The sequence below is a fragment of the Salarias fasciatus genome, chromosome 15, assembly GCF_902148845.1.
Source record: "Salarias fasciatus chromosome 15, fSalaFa1.1, whole genome shotgun sequence".
NCBI lineage: Eukaryota > Metazoa > Chordata > Actinopteri > Blenniiformes > Blenniidae > Salarias > Salarias fasciatus.
Window position 1 is genome coordinate 21,655,979 of NC_043759.1, and position 18,480 is coordinate 21,674,458.

General features: G+C 44.0%; 1 protein-coding gene across 1 annotated transcript in view; it reads left to right on the plus strand.

Moving 5' to 3' along the window:
• The first annotated feature begins 341 nt into the window (after nucleotides 1-341).
• Nucleotides 342-18,480, plus strand: part of phip (PHIP subunit of CUL4-Ring ligase complex) — a 31,376-nt gene continuing 13,237 nt past the window's right edge. Inside the window, exons 1-18 of the mRNA XM_030109799.1 lie at nucleotides 342-487; nucleotides 602-660; nucleotides 746-775; nucleotides 926-985; nucleotides 4,553-4,703; nucleotides 5,072-5,170; nucleotides 5,368-5,528; nucleotides 8,840-9,061; nucleotides 10,959-11,059; nucleotides 11,299-11,369; nucleotides 11,593-11,693; nucleotides 12,114-12,154; nucleotides 12,703-12,801; nucleotides 13,624-13,780; nucleotides 14,442-14,576; nucleotides 17,379-17,507; nucleotides 17,616-17,841; nucleotides 17,958-18,080. Coding sequence (XP_029965659.1) covers nucleotides 448-487; nucleotides 602-660; nucleotides 746-775; nucleotides 926-985; nucleotides 4,553-4,703; nucleotides 5,072-5,170; nucleotides 5,368-5,528; nucleotides 8,840-9,061; nucleotides 10,959-11,059; nucleotides 11,299-11,369; nucleotides 11,593-11,693; nucleotides 12,114-12,154; nucleotides 12,703-12,801; nucleotides 13,624-13,780; nucleotides 14,442-14,576; nucleotides 17,379-17,507; nucleotides 17,616-17,841; nucleotides 17,958-18,080 — 2,005 coding nt within the window. The 5' untranslated portion in view covers nucleotides 342-447. The remainder of the gene's footprint in view (nucleotides 488-601; nucleotides 661-745; nucleotides 776-925; nucleotides 986-4,552; nucleotides 4,704-5,071; nucleotides 5,171-5,367; nucleotides 5,529-8,839; nucleotides 9,062-10,958; nucleotides 11,060-11,298; nucleotides 11,370-11,592; nucleotides 11,694-12,113; nucleotides 12,155-12,702; nucleotides 12,802-13,623; nucleotides 13,781-14,441; nucleotides 14,577-17,378; nucleotides 17,508-17,615; nucleotides 17,842-17,957; nucleotides 18,081-18,480) is intronic.

Consider the following 18,480-nt stretch of genomic DNA (forward strand, 5'->3'; position numbering starts at 1 on the left):
AAAGTCGAAAGAAGCAGGCTTTCTGCAGCAGTGTGTCCTCTCCTTTAGCAGGCTGCCATTTCTACCTCCCCTCGACACTAACGTGCATGAAGCACTCCGCTCGTATCCTTCCGCGGAGGGCTTGCGCTTTTTTTTCTCCCCTTTTGAGGGGGAGGGGGAATCCAAGAAACGCTCGTATGAAACAGATTGACCACTACTGAAATTCACAAAGACGGACAATGAATGTTTCTGAGGTTTGTTGTGGTTGAAGAGGCTTTCTCGCGTTGAGGGGCGAGCCACGCTGAGCGCACTACTTCCTCCCCGCGCGGAGGACTCTGGCGCTCGGCCGGGACTCGGTGTGAGCTGAATGGAGGCAGCCTCTTCCTGGTGGATAAACAGTGACAGCTACAGGGCAGCCACCTAGACCCACCACTCAGCTCTGCCGCTGCCCTGGCAAACAACACCAAAATGGCTTCAGACAGTACACACATCGCGCAGTTGACTTCTGGTGAGTAGAGGAGATCGGGGGACGTGTCACGGTTGTGTTAATATCCCCTCAGTTTCCTTCGGTGCCCTCTTCTAACGCAGCTCCCGTCCTCTTCTCCCCCTCCAACCATACCAGAACTGTACTTCCTAATAGCCCGGTTTCTACAAGCTGGACCGTGTCAGAAAGCAGCCGAGGTTGGTCTTTACGCATTTTAGGACAATTTATAATATGTGCGGGATCGTAACGAAGCGTGATTTTGTGTTTTTATGCTGTTTTCAGACCCTGATAAAGGAGGTGGAGGAGAAGGAGGTAAGCAGGCAGCAGTGGGAGAGAGATGCTCCTCTGCACTGTACTTTGTCATGTTGCTTTCTCTCGGATTTTATCATTTTCTCTTTTAAAACATCACTCCATACATTTATGAACCGGGTGATCACGGTCCTCACTGTTTTTCCACCCCAGCTGCTGCCCAGAAGGCTGGACTGGACGGGACAGGAACACCCCGGGACCTACGAAAATTTGGTAAGGGAGCTCTATAACTGAGGAAAAAGTTTTTAGAGAGCAAAATAAAAATTGAATTTCCCGCAATTTTTAAATCAGGTGGTTGAGAAAAACCCCAAAAGGGAGTTTGCAGGGCGCCTTGGCTGCAGGCTGGGGCTGCCGTGGAGCACCCAGTGCCCGGGTCCCAGCCTCCTGTGCGCCGTGCTGCAGGAGTTGGGTGCCATGCATGTCCAAAAGGTTGTAATAGTTGTTGGAAAAATGTGTGTGAAATGTTGATACGTCATGAGTGTTGTGGTGTAGGAGCGCCAGGATCCGGAGGAGGGACTCCCTGCGCCACGAGCCACACAGAGATGGAGGCGCTCTTGTCCTGCAAGAAGCATAATTTGTGTGCATGGGTTGAAAATACAGAGGGGGCAAGAGTTAGAAAACAGGAGTTGGTGGGTTTTTTTTATGGGAGCAGAATATAAACAGTATATTCAGTAAAGTTGAGGCTCCTGTTTGAGGCTGTCGATCGGCTGTTGTGGAGCGTTTCCGCGTTTTATTTTTTATTTTTTTTTTTCAATTTTTGTGGAGAGACTTGGTGCACGATCGAGAGGAAGAGATCGGCGAAGACGCGAGGTAACGCCGGGGTTGACGTTCTATAATCGCGTTATTAATTTGAGCGCTAATTGTCATGTAAACAAACCGGGCTCGCCTGGACGCGCCGTTTACGCATGGGGGCGTGGATTGAATTCATCATGGCTCGCATTTTACGTCTCACCCACCTCTGCTGACAATTTGCGTCCCCGTGTTGGTTGTTTTTGCTGTTTTACAAGTTAGATTTTTATCACTATTCTAAAAATAATTGACCTATGCCCTATTTGTTTTTATTTTTTAATGCGTTATCACGCGGGTGGGTTTTTCCCTCGCTTTCCACGCGCGCAGGAGAGGTTCATCCGAGGCGAGATTACATGAAGTGTGGACTTAAATGTATACGTTTAAGAGGTTATTGACAGCGTCCCTGTGCCTGCATGTGTTTTTTTTTTCTTCCTCCCTCCCTCTCTCTTCCTGCTTGGCTCGCTGGGCTCTCCGTGCAGCCTCCTCCTCCTCCCTTCCCCAGCCGTTCAGCCTGCCTCCTGTCTTTTGTGCATAATTTTCCGTATTAAAAAAAAAAAAAAAAAGGAAAAATACTGCAGAGGGTTTTTAATTATTAGACCAAATAGAAAACGGGGGGGGTTTTAAGTGGCTGGGGCGCAGGATCCGAGCTGGTTTGTAGGTGGACGTCTGGGCTGCTCCAGAAGGGGGTTGGGCAGCAGAGACGAATCATTTCTATGATATTGTAATAATTAACGATATTAATTGAGGATTATTAATTAAGGCGGATTAATTAGAGTCTTGATTATTTTTATTTTTGCATATAGAGATAGCTCAAACCAAAATGCGCATTTAACATTGGGATACTATTAAAGACAATACAATTATATGATCTTTATAGCCCTAAATATGTTTTAATCATTTTATTAATTTGTGGAGAAGAGTCCCTTTTTCAACATGGCGCTGCGTTTTGGACTATTATAAATCTTTGTCGGGGGTGTTTTGTTAAAGGTGAGGTAAATTTGTAGCTTTTTTTTTTCTTTTTGAGCCGTGTGCTTTGAAGAAAAGGTGAAGAGGATGATAGAGGAAGTGTCTGGTAGTGGTGTGCAGGACCATGTGCTTTCTGCTGCTGCGGTTGAGGCTTCGGGAGTGTTATCTATTACAGCTGAGGAGCAAGGAAAATGGAGTAAATTGTTATTGCACATCACTGAGTTAGTGTATTTCTGTGTGTATGCGTGTGTGTGTGTGTGTGTGTGTGGTACCTGAGAGGGGCTCTGACATGTGCTTAGAAACACTGATCACGTCTCTGAACCAGCAAGGATGTTGAAAGCAATTAAGGGGTCATTAATTGTGTGTGTGTGTGTGTGTGTGTGTGTGTGTGTGTGTGTGTGTGTGTGTGTGTGTGTGTGTGTGTGTGTGTGCGCGTGCTCCGATAAAGGAGTGGAGAGACCGTGCGTGTGCGTGTGGCATAATTGTTTAATTTCAGGCTTATTTGACCTCGTTCAGATATTTAAATCAGATGTGTCTGAAACAAAGACGATTACTGCGTGACTGAGTCAAATGAATACATGAAAAAAAAAAAAAAAACAACTGAAAAACAAACACACGGCTGGCCTTTCTCTGCTGGTCCTCTCATGTAGGCCACGCGGGATCGTCCCCCATGTGTCAGTAGGATCACTGTGTTTAGAGCTGCGTGGGCTTCACAGGCTTCACGCGCACGCTGCATGCCACGCCCCCTTCCTTTCCCTGCTGAACTCAGCTGTTTCTCTGTCCACGTTAAAAACACGATTTTCAACTTAATCACATCTTTTTACTCATTTAGAATGAATTAATGTGATATCATATATTTAGTTTAGGATTATTCTATGTGTGTTATGTTTAATGTGTGGGTGCACTGTCTGAATATGTTTTTGGTTTTGAATGTAAAACTATAAAATTTAACGCGAAAATATGTAATCTGTATCTATGCATAATATTTTGGAATCAGGATAAGTATAAAATTTGAATATTGGACGGTTAAAGTATAATAAATGTTTTTCTTTTCAGATATGTTGAATTAGATGTGTGTATGGACAATATATATGTATTTCTAGATAGGTGTGTGTATACTTAAATATAGGTTATTGGTTATTAATGTAGTGTACATGTAATTTCATTAAATATAGATTTATGTGTAGATTATCTAAATTATGTCTGGAACAAATTAATGAAAACATTGTCATATTTGTATTCTAAAATTATGATTCCAGTTTAAGAGGATATTATTTAAAAACATATGCTTATTCAGTCCTTAATTTATTTTTTTTTGTTTTTAACAAGTCCAAAAAGTCATCCATCCACCTCACACGCCCTTTTATCTACGCCCAATGCTAAGCTGTGAGTGAAGGCAGGGTTCCTCCTGAACAGACTTCTGAACACAGAGGAGACAGACAGTCACCTCCACACTAACGTTCACACTCGCCGGCAATTTTAGAAACCTAATTAACCTCAGATACGTGTTTTTAGGAACCTGGAGAAAACCCAGGTATGCACAATAACATGCAGGCTCCACGCAGAAAGGCTCCCAGTGGTGCAATAGTGCAAACCACTGTTCAACCCTATTTACAAAAACATGAAAATCAATAGCGCTCATCAGATTTTAGGGATTCAAGGATTATTGCACATTAGTGAAATAGTGTGTGATGTTTATGGAGTGGAAGATGGAAACTATGTATTTGTTACATTGGATTTCTGTGCTAATTCTTACTAAAACAACAGTCAACCTTGCTTTCACTCCCAATTTTGATTATATGTTAAATAGTGTAAAATTCAAGAGTCAGATAAAGAAATAAATCCTTCTTCGATCATTTGCAAATATTTACTTTCATTTTGCTTTTAAGGGCATCTAGACAACTTGATGCAGCCACCACAGGTTTCTTTTATTTCAGTTTTCTTTCAGTTATGATCGTTGTGCTCGGTGTTTTGTGTTGATTTAATGGCTTTACTGCGAACTGACTCAAGTGTTTTTGCACCCAGGTGAAGCTCTACAGGCACATCGCCCCGGACCACCTGCTGCAGGTCTGCACCAGAATATGCCCACTGCTGGAGACGGAGGTCCCCGCCAGCGTGCCGGGACTCACCAGCCTGCTGGGGGCCGGCAGGCAGAATCTGCTCCGCACTGCCAAGAGTGAGAGGAAAACACACTTCTTGAACATGAGCTATTGTAATGTATAGACACACAAAAAAAACAGCCTGTCTTGATCTAAGCTGATCTGGATCAGTCAAGAAAACGCAGAAAAAACAGACCATCACTCATTCGCACATTCACACCCACCGGCAGTTTCGAAGTTACCAAATTACCCGACAAGCATGTGTCTCGACTGTGGGAGGTGGCTGAAGTACTTAGAGGAAAACCCACGCGTGCAGGGGGGGAAAACCTGCACTGCAATCAAAGCGGTAGTGTTCTGATAGAGGAGTTTCATCCAGGGCGACACTGTGTGGCCTTTACCTTAAATCAGTATACACGCAACCTGAATATTTGTGTTTTTCTTCCAGGCTGCAAGCATGTTGTGTGGAAGGGCTCAGCGTTGGCTGCGCTGCATTGTGGACGACCACCAGAGCCGCCTATTATTTATGGAAGCCCTCCCAATATTGGTAAAGCAAGCGCTTGAATTTCTGCTGTTAAAACTCTCTCTCTCTGTTTTCCTCTTTGATATTCAGTCAGTGAGTCATGTCTTATGTATACTGTGGGTAAGCATACGACACTGATGTTTTATACAGTATATGTTGACTTGATTGAGTTTGATTGCTGTTTCACTCTCTGCTATAATTCACGTTTCCATGACATCCAGTGGAGACCAGCTTCGGCCGCCGGCTGAACGGCTCCTACCGCCTGCGCCACCTCCTGCCCACGGCCGTCTACCAGCACATGAAGATGCACAAGAGGATCCTGGGACACCTGTCGTCGGTGTACTGCGTGACCTTCGACAGGACGGGGCGGCGCATCTTCACCGTAAGGCGCCGCGCTTCTCCCGTGTGTGTGTGTGTTGGCCTGGCTACCGTGTTCCTGTCGAGGTTCTTTGTTTGTTTAGTCACCTGTTGTATCCTGGGATTGTTAACATGCCTCGCTAGCATCTGTATCCCACGTTGTAGCAGTTCTGGTTGGTAGTAATCACTGTTTACTGCGGTGGGATGCTTTTACTCACCGGCTCTTCACTTAATGCGGCGTAAAGGAGAGATTCACCCATTTAATCGCATTTTCGATGAGGAAAATCCTGGAATTCCCTCGGTTTCGACAGTGAGCAGTTGACCTTTGCCCTTCTGGTTGCCTTATCAGCGAGTGAAACGTTTGGCGTTGTGCTAAATATTTGGGGGAACAATGAGACGATGTTGATTTAATGTCGCCGTCCTTCTGTTTGGATCCTCGAGTCAAACACTGCCTGCTGCTATACACCATTTTCAGCTTTCACTTCTTAAATCTCTAAAAATGGCTGGCTGCTGAGAGGGAGGGAGAGAGAGGAGGGGGGGTTAGATTGACTCTCTCTCTCTTTTCCTGTTATCTCTCGCTCTTTTTCTCTCCCCCATCCTCATCTTATGCTGCCCCTCCTTTGTTCCTTTCTCTCCGTCCCTCTCTCTTCTCTTCTCTTCCCCGCTCCCCCTCCTCTCGCTATTTCTCATCATAACTGGAGAAAATGTTTCCTCTGAGGCGCTGGCTAAGTGCCAAAATTAAAATTCATTCTTGGTCTCCTTCACTTTCTCTCTCCTTTTTTTTTTTCCTCCCTCCGCTCATTTTCTCTTTCCCTCTCTCTTGTCGTCTCCCTTCATCACAAGATCATTTTTATTTATATATTTTCTTATTTTTGGTCCTGCTCTGTCTTTTTGACTCTGCTGCATGCGTTCGCAGGCGTTTTGATTGATCACTGTGTATAGCGGCTTGTGATCATTGACTTTGCCGAGCGTCCGCGCGCGGGTTAGGTTAAACGATTGATCGGGAGACCGATTGACTGGTGTAATGTACATGTGGAGACGGCTCAGACCTCATTATCGTGGACATTTGAAAGGACAACATAAGACCGGTGGCTCTGGTTTGTTTGCCCCCCCGTGACACCGAGTGACATTTCCTCCTCAGCGATAACAGAACTTCTTGTTGGGTCTCCTGCAAATCCCGAACCAGTCTTCTTGTCTGTCTTTTCACGGTTGTAGTTTGTCCTTGAGCCTTTCTGAAATCCGTCCCGCGTTTGTTTGTGATCAGGCCTCGGAGAATAACGGCGACTGTCCGGTTTGGTTCTGCCCGCTGTGGAGTGACGGATTGTTGTCTGAGGCAGATACCGTGTTTTGTTTTCTCAAACGTTTTGCCGACATGAAATGATGTAATTTCAGCGAGCGGAGTTGCAAGGTGGTGCAGTTGTTAGTGCTGTTGCCATATCGCACAGAAAGAAAATCCCCGTTTTGGAACTGGTTTTCTTTTCACAGTGCAAAAACAAGCTTTGCAGGAGATTAAATTTCCCATATGTAAGAATGTGAGGGTCCATGTCGACTGTCTACTTGTTCCTTCCAGCCCACTGTGACCATGTTTTGCAGTTGTATGACTTATTAGCATTAAAGTCTCCAGTCAGTTTTTTTTTCCTTCTTTCTAAATAAATGCAGATATTTCAGCCTGACATTAAGGGTTTTTCCATGTTGGATACCTGTTGGTTTCAAAATGAGTTTTGAGGTCCTAATCAAGGCGCAGACAAGAGGCGCACTGTGTTAAATCACCAAACATTTTAACCCCCAACAAGTTGGATCACAGCCAGGAATTTTCAGCAGAGTCCCTGAAGGCTGTTTTCATTGTTAAACTGTTTTGATGGAGGTCTCGATGGTGCGTTTTTAACACGGGCGGAAGGAAGCGGCCTGCAGTCTGGAGTTCACTCACTCCACCATTATTAAGCCGTCATCATTTGGTTTTCTGATGCATTGTTTCCGCATCTGTTTTGTGCTTTTGTTGCTACTTAAAATACCCTTTTTGGTAAAACCGGTGTTTTGCTATAAACTCTGCTCCAGCTGTTGTAAAATGAGACATCTCCTCATAACCCAGGGAGGCCTCGGCCGAGACATCTGTGTTACTCGGTAGTCGTGTTTCGCACTACTTTATCTCAGCTGAACAGGTGAGCTCATGCGCTGCCAGTGGTGTCTGTTTAATGGCATTCTTCTCATTGTAATTCAGTATTTTATTCAGCCTCCATAAAGAAAACAAAATGTGATTCATCAACAAGGCCCAAACCGAATGTCTCTCAGCAAAACACTTGACAATCAATAAAATCCGGCTAGTAAATCTTCATATTATTGCAGCAATGCTGTTTGTGGAAAAGCAGTCGGAGTCATTTTAAACTGAACATACAGTGCGTTGATATATAGTATATGTTTTTGCAAAGCTTCATTCTATCAGTGTTTCTTCTTTCTAAATGTGTTTGTCAGGAGTGTCAAACACCTTATGGGCTCTTTATGGCCCACGGGCCTTATGTTTGACAGCCCCTGGTGTATGTGGTCCACTGTCTTTCCTGGGAAAGCCTGAATATGCTTCAACTTTCAGATTGTGTGAGATAATGTTCCTGTTTCTGTCTGACATTTCCAACTCCTGTTATTAGCTAATAGGTCGCGCGAAGCTTAAAAGAGGACAAGTATCGCCGTGTATCGAGTAAATGTTCCCCGCTCTCCCTGTGTGTTCAGTATTAATGTTCGTCTTCTCACTTATTTCAAGCGAATACAATAATGTAATGAAAGTCTGAGCTTCAAAATGACACAATTTCATCCGTTTGAATGCGTCTATCTGCTACTATTTAACCAGATCATAAAAAGTGAATTAACAAATGTGAGTTGGTCTTTATGGACACAGATGTTTTTTTTTTTCTAATCCTCTTTGTGTTTGAAAGAGCAGCTGAGGCTTTTTACAGGTGCAAGCAAACAGAATCTGACTAAGATATTCTGACACAATGGCGGAGTCTACCCATTCTTGTGGCTGTTATGTTTTCTATGGTGTAAATTGAATTTGTATGTTATTTGGTAATATTAGGATTAATAATAATGTTCACTGCCACTGTTTCCGTCATCGTGCAGCCTGATCATTCATCTATCTTTGCTTCTGAAGACTCGAGTCCCTCTTTTGTTTGTCTTCCAACTTTGCCAATCTGCCGACCGTCTAGCGCTGCAGCGCGCCCAGATATATTTTAAAAAGTCTCTTTGAACTTGACAAGTTGAATTCGTCTTACCCCAAGTGTTGCCCAGAAACGAGACGCTTCGCAGACTACCTTAAACGCCAGTCTTTCTCTTCTTTTTTTTTCTCAGGGCTCGGACGACTGCCTGGTGAAGATCTGGGGGACGGATGACGGCCGTCTGCTCGCCACCCTGCGCGGCCACGCCGCCGAGATATCCGACATGGCCGTCAGCTACGAGAACACCATGATCGCCGCCGGCTCCTGTGACAAGACCATCCGAGTGTGGTGCTTACAGACCTGCGCCCCGCTGGCCGTGCTGGAGGGACACGCAGCCTCCATCACCTCACTGCAGGTAGGACCTTTATCTGTGTGTGTTTGATTTCTTTGTTTCACTTGTCTGTGTGTTTCCAACCATATCAAAAAGGACTGAACCAGTTGTGTCGTCATCTTTGGCCACTATTTCAGCCTGACACCAGAAGATGTGCCGATGATTGATCCGTGTTCTGATCATTCTGATCACCAACTTTGTCATGAATTTTGCACCACTGAACAGCGGGAGACTGGAGACTGTTTCAAATCTGCAGCTCATCCACTGGTTTCAGAATCATGAATGGTTTTAACCTTCATACATCACCTATGAAAAAATATTTCTTTTTAATTCTACGATAGACCAAAGTTTTCGAACGGTGTGAACAGTGTTGTTTTAATTAATTTAATTACAGTTAAAAAAGTTGTAAACTGACTAAAATAACATATATCACCATTTCTAGCATGTAATTTTTTTCCACTGGATTTTAGTAAATATGTAGCGGCACAATTCTATTTTTAATACATTTTTATGTTTAAAATCTAAAAAAAAGTTTGCATATGTCAAAAAATAGTCATTAAAAAATAATTATAAAAGCCAGTCATCACCATAAAAGCTACAACTATCAAGTATTTCACACTTAATATAACTTCTCAAAATATATTTCTGTGTTTGAAAAGGAATGGTTGTGGTCATTTATTTTTATTTTTAATCAAACAAACTTTTCTTCTTTCTCTTTCCGACACAACTCTGTCATGTTTTCCACGACGGTCATTTATTTACATTTCTTAATTTGGAAACAAGGCAAAGGTTACCTCGGCCATTAAAGGGTTAACGCAGTGCCTCCCGAGGGGGTCAAAGGTCAGGAGCTTCCCAGACAATCCTTTACCTTTGTTCCTGCGCAGAGAGACATCCGCCAGTCTGTAATATCTTTTGAAGATCCTCAAGTATTTTCCTTTATTAGTTGCTCTACATTTACAGCTCGCTTTTTACACAGTGGTGAACCTCTGCTTATTTTTTTGCTTGAATTGGATTTTACATGTTAAAATAGATCAGATCAACATCATCAATATGTAATAAGAAGCATTTTTTTTTTGTCTCGCAGACAGACATATTTTTGCCGTCAGTAATTTCCACAGCAGCGTTATAAGATCACGTCTTCCCTATTTTTAGAAGTAGGTAGAAGTAAATGAGATTTACTCAAAATAAACTACAGTGCGCGTCGTTGTGAAAGAGAAACGCACAAATCCGCATCAGTCATGAGTTTTAAATAACGCATTAAGATCTTCTGATGCAGAAAAACAAGCTTTATGAGCGTTACATGTGGAAACGTTACGACACAGTCCATGCAGTGAGAGAACAATTCTGTAACCGAGCATAACGAAAATGACAAAAATAACGGCGTTGTGTTGATTTGTACATGAGTGTATTTAAAGCAGGGGTGTCAAACATAAGGCCCATGGGCCAAAACCAGCAAGAGTCTCCAGTGTGGCCCAAAAAAACCCACCAAGCAAATTGTGAAAAGTTTCAAAGAAAATATTGAATTTTTTTTTTAAAGCAGATTTTCTTCAAGAGTGTTAGAAACAACACCACACTGAGACTCCAGGTGAGATATCGGTGATGTTGCCATGAAAACTAGCTAAATCGTTGCTACAAACAAGCATCAAAGCCGTGTTGACAGGGTGAGTTTGTTAAAACATCCATAATGCAGCAGCTATGGGAGAAGGCTTTTTTAGAGATTGCACTGTATTTTGCAGCAGGAGGCATCATTAAGATTGGCTTCATGTTGAGATTGTAGTTATTTTCTGTAGTAATTGTTTGGTTTTGTGAAAAATATAGACATTTTCGTCACGTATACGCCACAACAAAGAGAAACTTTCTTCATCGTACTCGGTTTATGCGTCGCTCTTCAACCGGGCCCTCTGATTGGTTGTGTTTGCAGTTCTCTCCTCTGTGCAGCGGCTCCAAGCGCTACCTGTCCTCCACCGGAGCCGACGGCACCATCTGCTTCTGGCAGTGGGACGCACACACGCTCAAGTTCGGGTGAGAAACACCGGGCCGGGCTGCAGCAGGATTTTTCTGGGAATATTGATTTTATGCACACAAAGTTTTTTTTCATCGTATATTTTGTCGCTGTGTTTTGAAGCAAAGGTCAATACGTCCCTGAAAGGCAGCTTTCCAAAAACAAAAAAAAAAAAGAGGGAAACATAAAACCACAAAACAAACCTGAAGTGGTGTCTCAGATTTAATATCTGCTGTGTTTCTTGTTTGTGTGTTTCCAGTCAGAGGCCCAGTAAATTCACGGAGCGCTCCAGACCCGGTGTGCAGATGATCTGCTCCTCCTTCAGCGCAGGTGAAAACAGCTGGCTTTTGTCTTCAGCAGAATTACTTGCACAATTAGGCCAAGTCAACACTCCAGCGTGGCGCTGCTTTTTATGGAAATGCGAGATTGCCAGATTACCTGACTCTAAAATTCTAAAAGTTTTTGAAGCATGACGAAGACGACAAGTAAATAAACAAAAACCATGTACGATAATCACACCGGCCTTACTTTAATCTTTTGTTTTCGTGTCCAGGCGGGATGTTCCTGGCCACAGGCAGCACCGATCACATCATCCGGGTTTACTACTTCGGTTCAGGTCAACCGGAGAAGATCTCTGAGCTGGAGTCACATACAGTGAGTCGACACAGATCTGTGTTTAATCCAAACTCTCAGAATCTCTTAAATATGTTTCGTTTTAATATGCTAATGCAGATCTTACTTCTTGAGCCTGAACACAGTAGCTTGGTCAAATATAACTCAACTCACTATTGAATTATTTTTTTCCTGATGTGTTTTAGTCTTTCAAATGGAAGATTTTGTTTACAATAATGGCACACTTTTATTCTCTTCTTCCACACATTGAGAGATATTGTTGTCTTAGAAACACACTAAACATTTGATAATATTTTTGACCATATTGCTGAAGTATATTTTAAAAATCAACATGCTGTTTCTGAAGAGATGATTTCATAGTAATCCTAAAAAGTGTGACGCTGAGTGAACCGACAGAGGAAATAATGTACATTAACTTCTCCCTCATATTTTCTTGCCTAGGACAAAGTTGACAGCATCCAATTTTCACATTGCAGTGACAGGTGAGTGTTCTCAGGTTGTGTGTGTGTGTGTACGTGTGTGTGTGTTGTCGCTCCATATTCGGCGTCGTTAATTCTTCCATGTGCGTGCCGCTTTGTTTTTATGAAACCTCGAGGTGCCGGAATGCGACTCCGTGGTGTCAGCACAAACGCCGTCTTTTCCGAGCGTCTCGTTGCGTCTTCTAATTCGTATTCACGCAGCCGCGCACGGATCAACACGCGCCTGCGCACGCCGCGCGGCGCTGGACTGCGTGCGCCCGGATGGCGTTTGCAGGAAAAACAAGCTCGGTGCTGTAATTCCCCCGGGTGGCTGTAATCTAAGCGGAGAGGAAGGCGGACTGTCTATGCAAAGAGAGAGGGAGGCAGAGGTGGAGACGGAAGGGCTGCTTATAATTAGTCTATATTGACGTGTGGAGATGGAGAGAAGCATTTCACTGCAGAATGCAAAAGTAGAACTTAGTGTTACGTTTTAGAGCTGCGTGATTTGTTTTTTTTTTTCGCTCACCAGTCCATCGTGTGTGTATGTGTGTGTTTTTGTGTTTGTGTTGCAGGTTTGTGAGCGGCAGCAGAGACGGGACGGCTCGGATCTGGCAGCTGCAGCCTCAGGGCTGGAGGAGCATCCTGCTGGACATGCAGACCAAATTACCCGGGTACACATGTGCTTGGTGTGTGTGTGTCAGTCCGTCCTCTCCATCGGCAGTGCTGTGCTTGGAGCCAAGAGCCTTGAGCTGCAGTAATCCCGTATTTTATGATATCTATATTAAAAAAAAAAAAAAAGGTTCTTATTAAAAAAGGGAAATGCAGGGAAAACTACACTTGTATTCTGGGATCCGAGGCCATCTTGGGTGGGGTCCAGAAATCACATTGGGGGCTCCAAGGCTTTCAAAAATTAGTTTTTCATTTGCCTGCGAAAACTACTTTCTGGAATCTGGAGCTTATATGATACACTGCACTGAGATTACTGAGAGTCGGTGTGTTTGGTGAGTTAAAGCTCAGAGAGTCTGCAGCCTTTCAAGTAAACAAAACTTACACGCTGCCTAACGTGCAACATATAAATGATTAAGAGAAGAAAAGGAGGACATCCCAGCAGCATAAAGTGAGACGTAGTGATGGATTCCTCAGCTGCTCCCAGACGCCGTGGATTTACTGCAGGCACTGCTGACGGTGTGTGAATGGAGATGATGCTGATTATGTCTTTTTATTGTCTGGATGAAAACAAAATTAAAAGAATAGCCCTAAAATGACCTATTTAGTTTTAAGACCACGAAGGAAATTTCAGTCGAATACAGATGCGCTCTTGCTTTGACAAAGAAAGTAGCAATGTGGACAAAGAAGCGTTGATATGTTTAGGAAACGGCGACATCTGGAGTTGTGCATAATTATCAGAAGTTGTGGAGATGTGAACGAGTGATAAATGGATCAATTCATCGTCGTCATCATCATCATCATCATCGCCCTCGTCGTCTCTGCAGGAAGTACAACCCTCCTCCCCTGGAGGACAAGGTGACCAAGCTGAAGGTTACCATGGTGGCGTGGGATCGCCACGACGGCACGGTGATCACTGCCGCCAACAACCTGACGCTGAAGGTGTGGAACTCCACCACCGGGAACCTGGTTCACGTCCTGATGGTGCGTACAGCTCAGCTCATGTCCCAAAAGCAAGATCAGTATGAAGACCCATTCTGCCTCTGTTAGACCGGGTTTCACTTAATTTTATAAACATGGGTGATAAAAACTAAATACCTGCAGCTTCAGAAAACTGCTGTGTGACTGTTTTTCACCTCAAATTTGAAAACACCAAAGTAGTTTTTTCCTTCTTCAGACTGAATTTAAGGTTGCAGGGCAATCTGAGTCAGGAAGTAAAACAAACTATGAGCACTTTTGTTCACAGCAGAGATTCAAGTTATGGTTTATTTGTTAGACCTTGAAGTCACAAAACATGTTTCTGTTGATGAGCTGCGCAGTCAATTCATTTATTACATTTTCATAGCAGTTCAGAGAATAAAAGAGGCTTTTCTCATTTCACTACAGTGTCTTAAAGACACTCCGAAATGATAGTTTCTGCATGTTTATTGATGGTAAAAACAAAGTGACTGCTGCAGAGGAGACATGGCGTCATTCCTGCAAGAGCATTTCTATTGGATACAGATTTGTTAAATAGGCAAAGGAGGGAAATTGGTTTTAGTTGGCTTCAGCTTCCTGTTAACTTCATAAACAAGTGCTTAGACGAAGAAAATTGGTAAAATAGATCATTTCTTCACTCCAGATGTGTGTGCTGTTTCGCTCGCAGGGTCACGAGGACGAGGTGTTCGTCCTGGAGCCGCATCCTTTTGATCCCAGGATCCTTTTCTCCGCTGGCCACGATGGGAACTGCATTGTGTGGGACCTCGCCAGAGGTGTCAAGATCCGCTCCTACTTCAACATGGTGAGGATCTTTGTCTGCGTGGAGTTTAGCATCGTCCCCGTGCCGATCCTCAGATGTGAGGCAGATGTCACGTCTGCTTTAGTGAACGTGTACGAAACGACACGATTTAAAAAAACACAAGTTTCTCATTCTGGATATTTCTTTGGTATTTGCTGCATTCCCACCACACGTTCTTCTCATTAATTCTCAGACATTTACACCCTTTTTGTGCTTTCACTCGCAGTTCAAGTACTCTGAGGACACACATTCTTCTGTTTTTGTATTTCTGCGGTAGCTGAGTAGAGCGGCGTTCACACTGCAGGTCTTAATGCTCTGAATTTCTGCTGAGATACGATTTCTTTGCTTGGTTGTTCATTTTATTATTATTGAAATGCAACCCCCATCCAGTGAATTGGGTGTCTCACAGTCAGCTCCTGGTGTTTGACGGAGTTCAGAATAGTTCTGACGCCTCGGCTTCAGAAACAGGACGTGATCCACGGACACCTGTGTGAGCCAGGCAGATGTGCAGTGAACCTCACTGAGGTGATTCTGTGTTGGGATTGGCAAAGCAGCCACAGGTGCTGGACATTGCTGTTGGTACAAAGCCATTTAAATCTGATGCAAAACAATCTGTGACAAGGAAATGTCTGAAAAGTTTGTGTGTACATCTGTTTAAAAAAAATTTAGGCTAATAGTAGCTGCTAATTGTCTTGCATTTCTATTTGCATGTCACTATTGACAGAGGATTTGGTATTTAAAACCCTTTTTCTTTTTATATACTCTGTAAAAAGAGAGGTTGTCTTGTATTTGGTTTGTTTACTACAATTATACACACTGACATGTATTAAGTTTGAAGTTGCCAACAAAAATATGACAAATTGATAAAGTTAATAAAAAAACAAAGACAGGCTAAACTGTAATTATGGCCTTTTGCTTAAATGAGATCTCTTTCTTCCACTGATGCACAACTGTGATGTCTGGGAGTACATTTGAAAATAATCTGAGTCTGATTTGGTGGAAAAAAGGAGACTTTCCAGACTGTTATAACAAAATCAGATGCAGGTAAAAAGTCAGATTTGAACCACTTCTGCCTTAAGTAAATTGGTCATGCGACCCATTCATCCTCCTCTGTTAAACTTCTTCTGTGCAGCGTTTTCATGTTCTTACTGTTCTCAAGCGGGCTTTCTCCAAGTAAACGACTTCTTCTTCCCGCAATCAATCCCACAGTCCATCTGGATCCAGTCTGCCTGAGAAATGGGTCTTGAAATGCTTCCAAAAGGACTCTGGTGCAATTCAATTAAAGTCTGATTTAAATATGAATGCAGAAAACGAACCAATGCAGTTCATCCCAGCCCATATCTCACAGTTTATTCTAATTGATATGTAAGTTAGAGGAATTCCCGATGCTGTTTTGACTACTTAAAACATTTTATGGGCTGTCGGTGAGTTCCTCGCTGGTGAAATTCCCACCACAATAATTCAAAAGCCATTCCGTTACATTCAGTGCAGCACACAGCTTTGTTGTGGAAATCATGTTGCAGGATACAGTTTGGAACAGCCGCTCGGCGTGTGTTTTGTTGTCGTTTCCACAAGTGTGATCACCGCATCAGAATGATTTCATGACCTCCATCACGTACCTTGTACACCTTGATGCAGGAGAACATTTCTTTGCAAACACACGGTTCACCTCCGAACCCTCACCGTAGAGCTCAGCTCTCGTTTCTGATGCTTCTGGAGGAAGAAGCAGCTGCAGAATCCATTAAAATGCCATAAACACATCAGGCCATCATGACATGCAGAGGAAACCTTCCTCGCCCCAAATAATTCACTTTGTTTTTGGACAGATATGCATTGTTTCATGGGAAGAATGCGAGGGACGGCCTCCAGCTTTGGGCTCCAGCGTGGCTAACGCTGGATCGAGTTCACAAATTCTCCAGTGGGACTCGTATGGATGTGGATGATTGATCATCTGTGAACACAAAGACGCATTCAGCCATGTTACATGTCCCTCTGGCTCATGAGTGCACATAACAAATCGAAGGTCCAATAGTTACAAACGTCTACAACACACTCGTTCATCGAGGCTTTTGTTGTCCAAGTGCACTAGATGTTGCTCCCTGTTTCCACGGAAACATTCAGAAACAGTCATTTCATTTGTCTTTATTTATTGACCGCGAGTGTCGAGTACACCTTTATCAACATAGATATCTATTTGAGCCTCGTTATTCGTTCTTGATGAAGCACTTTTGATCTGCGCTTCAACCAAAGCTCAATTTCAGGGTAAATTCATACCAAACCCAAAAGTTCATCAAGTCCTCTTAAAATCCTGAGATCCAGGTTCGTCCGAGGCCGGCTCTGCGTGCTGCTGCTCCTCTTCGGTGGTTTGTAACATGCTGGACGGGACTTTTTTTTTTTTATATGAATGAAGGACAAAGAGTCAGGGGCTATACAGAAATGTTCCATCTTGTGATTGAATAGAGCCAGTGTGCAAAAAAGTGAGAATACCCACAGATCAGACCTGAAGCAACAGCTGCCTGATGGTCTGAGCTTCGCCTCTTCGATTTTCTGTTGATGAAGTTTCACTTTCTGCAGGTGGCTCTCTGTTGGATGCCATTTTTCACGACCCGTCTGCTGCCCTGCGAGGCCTAAATCTGTACTTTTTTTTTGTACAATATTACTTGTCTGTGTCAGTCCGTTGGATTTTGAGAGCTGACTGTGTTGATGTTAAACAATTGCTGGACTTGCCTGTAATTTCCCCTCCAGTCTTCCAATAGGATTTGCTAAATGCATTTATTTCCTTCTTTTCCTTCCTGTTTTCAATAGATCGAGGGCCAAGGGCACGGAGCGTTGTTCGACTGCAAATGTAGTCCAGATGGGCAGCACTTTGCAGCCACCGACTCCCACGGTCACCTGCTCATCTTCGGCTTCGGCTCCAGCAGCAAGTACGACAAGGTAAGCCATTGTTCTTAATGATAAAAAAAAAACACACACACACACACACCCCGCAGCCTGCCGACCTGAACGCTATTAGCAGTAACGATTCCCCTCTCCCCGCTGCAGATAGCCGACCAGATGTTTTTCCACACCGACTACCGACCCCTCATCCGCGACGCCAACAATTACGTGCTGGACGAGCAGACGCAGCAGGCGCCGCACCTCATGCCCCCTCCCTTCCTGGTGGACGTGGACGGGAACCCGCACCCGCCCCGGTACCAGCGGCTGGTGCCCGGCAGGGAGGGCTGCAGGGACGAGCAGCTCATCCCCCAGATGGGGGTCACCTCCTCGGGTACGGGGGAGAGGGGGTGGTTCTGCTCGGCTTGTACTCTTCAAATCAGCTCTTCACCTTGATCTCTTCTTCTTCTTTTGGTTCCTGCTGCTGCTTTCCTCTCCCGCCTGCATCAGGCCTCAACCAAGTGGTGAGCGAACAGGTGGTGGACGGCCCCAGTCCTCTGGACACCATGATCCAGAGGCTGCAGCAGGAGCAGGACCAAAGACTGGGGGGCAGCGACGCCAGAGCCAGCAGAGGTAAAACAGCTCCTGCTGTTGTAGCGTGGGCAGAATGCTTCACAAACCGATGCCGGAGCAGTCGCAGTATTTTCATTTGGCTTTACTCAGACTGGAAGTGTTTGTACTTAATACTTTAATTGAAGAAAAGGTTGATTCATTGTTTTGTGGAATGTTTGGACATGATCGGTCTTGGTCGGCACACAGTGAACACACAAGACACTGATATGCTAGAATAAAAGCGTCAGTTTATTCCCCGCAACACAGCGTATCACAATCACACAGCAATATGCAGCATAACAACACATTGTTATAGTTCCTTACCGCGACGCACGATCCGGGGAGCCAACAGACCAGGCAGGAAACTCTTTACTGCATCAATCCGAGCGAGTGTACATCTCCACGGAAGACTCCAACTAGA